The sequence below is a fragment of the Microcebus murinus genome, chromosome 18, assembly GCF_040939455.1.
Source record: "Microcebus murinus isolate Inina chromosome 18, M.murinus_Inina_mat1.0, whole genome shotgun sequence".
NCBI lineage: Eukaryota > Metazoa > Chordata > Mammalia > Primates > Cheirogaleidae > Microcebus > Microcebus murinus.
The window spans coordinates 8179298-8187828 of NC_134121.1; the positions used below are offsets into that span (position 1 = coordinate 8179298).

The window sequence follows — 8531 nt, forward strand, 5'->3', positions numbered from 1 at the left end:
TCTGGGGCGGCCCCACTCCACCATGAAACAAGAGGATGTGTGCGGTAGGCCAGCCCCAGATGCTGAGAGATCTTCCAAGGCAGGTCTGGCTGGATGCAGACCTGTTGCCCGAGGTCCCCCGTTATCCCCCACGTAAAGCCATCCTGGCTCACCTGATGATTATGCACTGGTTCTGTTTGGCATCAAGCATTTTGGCGAAGGCGAGGTTTGCAATCGCAAAGAGGTGCCTGGGGAGACAGGCCACTAGGCATCACTGGAGCCAGCCCCCGCCCCTGTGCTCCCAAAGAGCAGGGGGACGGGGCATCTGTGTCCAACCGAGCAGCCAATCCCATCCACCCTTCACCCCCTCAGTGAAGTGCTCCCACCCTATCCTGGTCTGAGCCACAGGGACGCCAGGGTAGCACCCCGCCCCAGCCCCAGAGACACTCACGGGGGATTCTCTCCCAGGGCCCGCCCGCTGTACTGCTGCACCTGCTGCGGCCCGTAGATCCCGAACATCCGGTACGGGTTCACCGACACCAGGATGCTGCCGATGTACGTCTGCTGGGCAGACCGTGGCCTCAGTGCCATGAGGCCCTGGGGCCTCCTCTGCGTCCCTCTGTCCCTCCCTCCCCTGCTCTGAGCCTGGATGCCTGTTTCCATCAGGACAGATGTCTGGCTGCCTGGCCTCAGAGCCCCCTAACAGCACGACGGGTCCTGTGCTCTGACAGTGGATCTCAGGCACTGCAGGCTGAGGCTGGGGGCAGTTAGGAGCAAGCAAAGCCCCACAGCCGTGTCCTGCGAAGGCAGTCATGAGGACTCCTGCCTGCTTTGTCTATTTGGTCAGGCCTGGGCTCCAGGACCCCCTGCCTCCTGTTGAGGTCAACCCTCCACTGCCTGGGGTGGGGAGGGAGCAGGGGAGCCCAGGGGATCCTGAGGTGCCTAGAGCTGTTCCAGGTGTCCTGGCCTTCCACACTGTGGCTCTGGGCCTCTGGCCCTCTTTTTTGTCTTTCTCTCTTCCACCCCTCTGGCTGCCCCCACTGCGGGATCCAGGTCTATAGATCCTAGGACCCTGGAAGATTTTTATCTGTTGGGTCCCCTGTTGGGGGAGGTCACAGGTTTCTGGATTCCCTATCTCTTGGTCTTTGCCTTTGGCATCCACCATTCTCAGACTCTGTATTTTATGACTTCAGATTTTAGAGTTCCAGGCTCTAGCATTCTACGTTGGAATGACAGAAACCCCAGGGTTCAAACCAGAGGCCGAGGTCTGGGGCCCAGAAGGAGACATCTATGCTTCCCACCCAGCCCCAAGAGGCAGCTGCCTTCCTGACCGGGGCCCAGGGCAGGACCAGCCCCAGGCCTTACGTAGATGAGGTTCCGTTCAAATCTGGTCTTGAGATTGGACAGCACAGTGGTCTCCTGGAGGTCCCTGAAAGGGCATGGAGAGGGTTGTCAGCGCCCCTAGAGCTGGCACGGGCCCCCTCCCTACTCAGAGCAACACCTTGGTCAGACAGGCCTGAGTTCAAGTCTCATCTCTGACACCAACCAGCTGTGAGTCCTCAGGCAAGTTACTTCACCTCTCTGTGCCTCGGTTTCTTCATCTGTCCAGTGGGTGTGCTAATCATTGTGCCTACTTCACTGGTAGTGCAGCTTGGGGTAGCACACTTGAGGGCTGAGTCCCCGTGACTGAATTATGCTGCTGACTGTCACTGCTGCCACATTTTTGACACCTCCAATGTGCCAGCACCATCACAACGGCAACCACCCCACCCCCACCTTGTGGATGAGAAACTGAGGCACAGAGAGGTGAAGTGATTTGCTCAAGGTTCCCCAGCCGGTAAACGGTGGGGCTGGGATTTGAATCCAGGTCCATGTGACTTACAGAGCATATATTTGGTCTTTTTTTTTTTTTTTTGAGACAGAGTCTCACTTTGTTGCCCAGGCTAGAGTGAGTGCCGTGGCGTCAGCCTAGCTCACAGCAACCTCAAACTCCTGGGCTCAAGCGATCCTCCTGCCTCAGCCTCCCGAGTATCTGGGACTACAGGCACGCGCCACCATGCCCGGCTAATTTTTTTTCTATATATATTAGTTGGCCAATTAATTTCTTTCTATTTATAGTAGAGACAGGGTCTCGCTCTTGCTCAGGCTGGTTTCGAACTCCTGACCTCGAGCAATCCGCCCGCCTCGGCCTCCCAGAGTGCTAGGATTACAGGCGTGAGCCACCGCACCCGGCCCACATATTTGGTCTTTGTGACACTTCGTGACACCTATCTCACAAACGGGAAAAGTGAGGCTCTGAGTTTCTGGGAGGTGAGCTCCCGATAGGACGTGTCCGGCTGGGAGTGTGGGCACCCCATGGCGGCCCTTGCTGACCCCACTGGCCCTGCCACTCACTCCAGCTGCGTCATGTCCTCCACACCGTCCTCCCTGCACTGCTCCCGGAAGCGCACGGACGGCAGGTTGCGGATGGAGTGCATCTGAAAGAGACGGGCTGTGTCTGCAGGCTGCAGGGCACCAAGGCTTCTGTGGGGTGCCCTGCTCCCACTGTCGGAGAGGGAACCCCAAGGCCAGGCTGGGTGCGTCCTGCAGGCCTCCGTGCTACAGAACACCGTGGCCCATGGAAGCTGCATGAGACCCTCACACAGAGACACAGCCTGCCCCCAGTGCCTGGGGACTCCCGGGGTGAGTGCTCTCGGGAGCTCCCACGTGTCCTGCCCTGGGGGGCGAGCACAGCCCATGCATATACATGTGTGCACACACTGGCTCCCTCCCGGTCTCAGCTCTCCCTGCACCAGCAGACCCCACGTGCTGGCTTGTGTGACTACTTGATGGACATGCATGTCCTGGCACATGGTGCCTCTATGAAGACAGAGATGGAGAGTGTTTCAGCACCACCCCCATGCCTGTCCTGGGGCAAATGTGTAAACACCCGAGTGTGGTCCCAAACACAATGGCATTTGCAGCTGGTACAGTTCCCACCAGTGGTCTTGCAGGAGGCCTGTGGGGCCCAGCTGGGGTACACACTCCCCACGTGGCATGTGCACATGGGCAGACAGCTGGGCCCCTCCCCACCCTGAGGGTCTTGAGAATGGAAGTCCTGATGCCACCTTGGGCTGCGTGGTCTCCGCTGTGCTCATCTGCGTGCACACATCCAGGTGCACACATGCAGAGGGGGCAAATAATCCCGACGCCCATGGATGCCACGTCTGCTCAGACCTTGGTACACACACACACACTTGCTTTCCTCTTGTGGCCGTGGTACACGCCCGCAAACGCACCGAGGCACGCAGGTCTGCACGGCACCCGCCTGACTGTAAGCACACACGGACACCCTCGGCCTTTCCCACCCTAGTTGCACCCCTCCCTGAGCAGGCGAGGAAAGAGGACACCAGGAGCGAGCTCTGCGAGCCGCTGCTGAGCTGCTAAGTAGGGCAGGGAGAGGATCGCCCTTTCCGCCCTGGCCTCGGGCCCACCCACCTGCCCATGTGCTCTCACTGGCCACAGACCCTGAATAATTCAGCCACTCACGTATTCCAGGGTGAGGAGGGCCCAGGCATCTTTGCCCTTCACCGCTGGGCGCCCCGCGTCCCGTTCCCGCAATGCTGCAGCCCACACGGCTCGGGGCACCCGCCGCCGGGGCCAGGGCCCCCCCAGCAGCCAGGCTGCCCCGGTTGCCATTGCCGGGGCCGGCTGGCTGCCCGCTCTGCCGGGCACCGTCTGCAGAGGCTGAGAAGCACCCGCCGCCCCTGCTTGCCCCGCCCACTCCGGTGTCCCGGGGGAGGCTCCGGTGACCACCCCAGCATCAGGCTCGCATTCCGCCATGAGTGTGGCAGCCAGGCATGGGCTAGGCACCCCTCAGATGGGCCGCCTGCCCTGCACCCCACAAGGGGCCCAGACAGACTCCTGGCTCAGTCCCCCATCCACTGGGTGACCTCTGGGCCTCAGTTTCCCTGTTCTGCAATGAGGAGACTGGAAGGTTGGGTGGTGAGCCTCCCACCCTCGCCTACTCCAGAATCTTTCAGCCCAGGGGACTGCAAAGGGCAGCTGGAGCCTGAGAAGAGAGAGGAGACCCCAGTTTGGGAGAGGGTCAGTGGAGGCAGGAGAAACAGCACAGATCTGGATGTTTGTGTGGGCAGGAGGGACAGGCAAGGCCTGCAGTTTTGCACTTGGCCAAAATCTCTGAGGGGCAGTTGAGGGCCAGACCTGCCATCCAGACTGGACCAGGGCACGGCTGTCCAAGGCCCACGCTGGGACTGACAAAGATCCCTTCCCAAACGCACCCCAGAAGGTTTCCTAGGTCTCTGTCCTTGGCCTGCCTGTGCTGGGCATCCCCTTGTTCAACCTTCTGGAGGCTCTGAGAGGACCAGGCGTACTCCTCAACTTATAGATTGGAGGCCACAGCCCAAGCAGGCAGCAGCTCACCAAGTTTACACGGGGCTCCTCAGGCCATCTCTCCTGTCCTACTTCCTAGGCCAGAATCCCCAACCCCCGTCTCTAACCTGTGCCCCCATACCTTGTTCTGCCAGCTTTTGGGGCCAACCTCTTTCCAGAGGCCCCTGAGGGACAGGAAGGTGGCTCTGGGGCCCAGGTGGCAGGACTCGGGGCAGGTATATCTTCGTGGCCAGGGTCGGTGGGCATCCACCGGCAGCCAGAGGCGGCACCAGCGCAGACTCCAGGCTCGAGGCTCAGGGCTGGGCTCACGGTCTGTAGTAGGCTGGTCAGGGGGCTGCAAGGCGGCAGGCCCAACTGGCTGGAAGGAGCTCAGCTTCTGCACCCGAGGCATGACCACAGCAAAACGCCCAGGGCTTGCCTGGCGCCTCTGGCCCCCCTTGGGCAGAGGACCTGGGGGACCTGTGGGTGCCAAGGGGGCTGGGGCTCTGGGCAGTGTCCCCCAGCGATGCCATGGTGGCCATGTGGCTCTTGTCTGGTTACACGCAGCCAGTGGGTATGAGAGGCTGAGCCTTACTGTCTTCTTTTCTGGAAGGACATCCTTGGGGGCTGTTGGGATAGGAGGCTCTGGTTCTGCTGGTGGCTGAAGGTCCCCGGGGGTGGCCTCTTCTTCAGGCTTCTCAGGGCTCGGGCCAGCAGATTTGGTGAGCTGTCCAGGCCCGGGGTCATGGTGTCTGCCCAGGAAGACACTGGTGGAGCCTATAGCTGGGTCCTCAGGCTGCGGAGGTGGCACGGGGCCCACGTGCTGGAGGAAGGGGTTTTCGTGCACAGGGTGTGGCCTGGAAAAACCCCGGAGGCTGCCCGTGCCTCCTGGCCAGGGCGAGGGTGGGCGCTGGGTGGCAGGCACATCCACGTCCCAGCTGCCGGCCAGCTGGGGCACCGTCCAAGGCGTTTCGGAGTCCTCAGGTTCTCTCGGGCTCTCCCGGGGCTCCCGGGGTGGAGCAGCCACCCGCCAGGACCCCGCACCAGGCGGCGGGTGGAAGTGCGGACGCACCCGCGGCTTCACGGCGCGCGTTGGTGGCTCGCTGAGGCGCCGCCAAGTGTGCGGGAAGCGCGACGGCAGGTTGAGCGAGCGGCGCCGCGGGCTGTGGCCGAGCAGAGGGGGCGAGCCCAGCGGCGAGCGGGGCGGCCCCAGGCTCCCCGAGGCCGGGGGCTCCCGCAGCGAGCGGGGTCGGCGGGGCGGGGGCGGAAAGGGTGGCTGGAAGGGGCCGGCGCGGACGGACAGCCGAGGGGACCGGGGCCCCAGGGGTGAGCGGTAGCCCGGGCCCGGCAGGCTCCTCAGCGAGGGCTGGCGGGAGGGCTGGGGGGACCAGGCCCGCCTCCGCGACGCCTGCGGGGAGGCCCCGGGGAAGCCCAAGGGCGCCCCTGGCCGGCGGAAGTCCCTGAAGGAGAGCCGGGGTCCGGGGAAGGGGAGCAGGTCGGGGGGCACGTCCGGACTCAAGGGAGGGGGCTCCACGAAGGCCCACCAGCTCGCCTGGGGCGCAGGGGGCACGTGGGCTGGGGCGGCCCAGGGCGGCGGGTGGAAGCGGAGGGAGCCGTAGGGCGAGGCGGGCCGGGGCCGGGCGGGGAGCACCGGCGAGAAGGGCGGCGCGGGCGGCGGGCGCGGGCTGGGGGGCCGCGGGGGCGCGGGCGGGGAGGCGAGCGCGCTCCAGCGGGCGAGGGCCCGGGCCCTGGGCGCGGGCGCGCGGTGGGCGTTGTTGTTGTTGCGACCGCGCGGCTGCGCCCTCCTCAGCACGATGGGCGTGTTGGGCCGGTCGGGGTCCATGCCGGCCAGCTTGTAGCCGAAGCGTTTGTAGGCCGCCTCCCGGACCGCGGGGCCGCCCACCCGGGCCTGCTGGCTGCCCCGGAGCCGCGGGGCGGGCTCCTTTTCCGACAGCGTCTTTTTGAGGAACCGCGCCAGCGAGGTGGCTGGGCGAGGCTGGGGGCGGCCGAAGTCCGGGCCGAAGCCCAGGCCCCGGCGGGCACCGAAGGCCGACAGGGCGCGCTGGAGGTTGCGCTGGCGCGGAGTGAGGAAGCCCCAGAAAGGGTGGCCGTAGGGCACTGGGGGCATCTCCTCCTCCTCCTCGTCGTCCTCCGCATCGCCCAAGGGCAGTGGAATGTCCAGCGAGGGTGGCAGCGGCACCTCCAGCTTCTCCTTCCCGAACAGCTTCACCTGGGGCCGCGGGAAGAGGCGGAACTTGCGGATGAGGGACAGCTTGGACCTGGCGGGCTTGTCCATGCCCTGCTGCTCGAAGAAGGCAGCGCTGGGCAGGCGGAAGGAGGTGCTCTGCCGCTCGCCCGCCTCCTCTGGCTCCTCCAGCTCCGCGATGTCATCCATGGCGTGGGCGTATGGGTTGTGGGGCGACGGGATGGGTGGCGGTACCCAGGGGTACGCGAAGGCCGGCTGCTCTGGGTAGAGGTAGGGCACTTCGGGAGGGTAGATGGCCTCGCCCTCACCGCCATAAATGCCTTCGGCATAGGGGACGGTGTAGGGGACCCCGTAGGTGTCAAAGTAGGGCACGCCATAGGGCGTGTCGTACGGAAGGTCATAGGGCGGGTATGGCGCCTCGTAGGGCGCGTAGGGTGCCGCGTAGGGCGCCTCATAGGGCGCCTCGTAGGGCGCGTAGGGATCCAGGGGGTAGCTGTACGGGTTCGCCTCGCCCTCGTAGCCGTCGTAGCCGTAAGGGGACGGGAACCCCGAGGGGGGCGCATATGGGGGTTCGTAATCGTCGTAGCCGTAGCCGTAGGTGTACCCCGGGTAGAACGAGCCACCGTAGTCGTCGGGGTGGTAGTAGTTGTAGGGGTCCTCGGGCGGGTACCCGAAGTAGTGGTCGCCGTAGGGCGGCCAGGCCGGCCCGTAGGGGCTGTGGCCTGCCAGGTAGGGCTCCTGCTCCTCGTAGTGGTACAGCGACTGCCGGTCGTAGTAGTCGTCGCCCTCGCGGTGGTAGTCGTAATACTCGCCCAGGTCTTGGAAGCCCTCGAGCCCGTACAGCGACTTACGGGAGCCCGAGTGCTGGAACGGGGCCTCGTCCTCGAAGGGCAGGAAGCCCACGGGCTCGCCCGCCGCGTAGATGCTGCGGCTGCGGGGGAACCTGCGCAGCCGGCCTTCGTGCCGCAGGATCTCGGCGCCCGAGGGAAAGGGCAGCTTGCGCGAGCCCGCGCGGGAGTCGGCGCGCTGCAGCCAGGCGTCCAGCGTGGCCCGCTCGCTGCCCGACTCCTCGGCCTTCTTGAGGAGGAACTTCTTGGTGAGCCAGTTGATGGCCGTGGACGCCTTGCTGAGCGACTGGGCGCGCGGCCGGAGGCGGCCGTAGCCGCGCCGTCCGGGGAAGCGGATCACCATGAAGGACGGCTTCTTGCCCTTCATCGCCCGCTTCTTCTTGCCCACGCGCATCTGCGTCATGAGCTTCGACGTGGACTTGAGCACGGTGCGGGCCTTCTTCTTGCGTTTGGTCTTCTGGGGGCCCGTGTGGAGGCCCCAGAAGAAAGCTGACGCGCTCCGGAACTGGCCCTTCTTGGAGATCTTGGGTGTCCGGTCGCGGAAGCCCATGAACAGCCGTGATGTCCCCTTCAGGCTCCGTTTGGGCTTCTCTGGCTCCGGGGCCTTCTTCCCCTTCTTCCCTTTCTTGGCTTTCTTTTCCTCATCTTCCTCCTTAGGCATGGTGGCCACCGGTGCCCCAGCGACCTGAGGCCGGTATCACAGATTCAGGGACTTGGAGACAGGGGCCTTGCTTGGTCCTCCTGCCTGTGCTGGACACACGGCCTCCGCGCGCTCAGAGCAGCAGCGACTGGCCAGGGTGGTGTGGTGGCCGCCGGGCCAGGATTCCGGGAGGGCGGATCCATAATTCATTTCCTCTAGTGCCGCCTTGGGTTTCACCCTGAGCGGTGGTGGAAAGTGGGTGGGAGTCGTTTACTGGGACGGGGGAAGCCTGCCCAGGCTTGTGCTGGGGAAGACATCCTGGCCTTACAGTCACCATGGCAACAACCCTGCGGATCCTGGTCAAGCCCTCCCTGTGTCTGAGCTGGTGCAACCCCTGCAGGGAGTCCTTGGATCACTGCAGCTTCACAGAGGAAGACACTGAGCCCCAGAGACAGGATGCCACCTGCCCTAAACCACCCAGCAAATC

General features: G+C 64.5%; 1 protein-coding gene across 1 annotated transcript in view; it reads right to left on the minus strand.

Moving 5' to 3' along the window:
- Positions 1–8065, minus strand: part of MYO15A (myosin XVA) — a 57889-nt gene extending 49824 nt beyond the window's left edge. Inside the window, exons 1-6 of the mRNA XM_075993926.1 lie at positions 7019–8065; positions 4493–6973; positions 2374–2456; positions 1345–1408; positions 431–540; positions 153–227 (exon numbers count right to left, since the gene is read on the minus strand). Of these exons, the coding sequence (XP_075850041.1) occupies positions 153–227; positions 431–540; positions 1345–1408; positions 2374–2456; positions 4493–6973; positions 7019–8065 (3860 nt within the window). The remainder of the gene's footprint in view (positions 1–152; positions 228–430; positions 541–1344; positions 1409–2373; positions 2457–4492; positions 6974–7018) is intronic.
- Between the last annotated feature and the right edge of the window lie 466 nt (positions 8066–8531).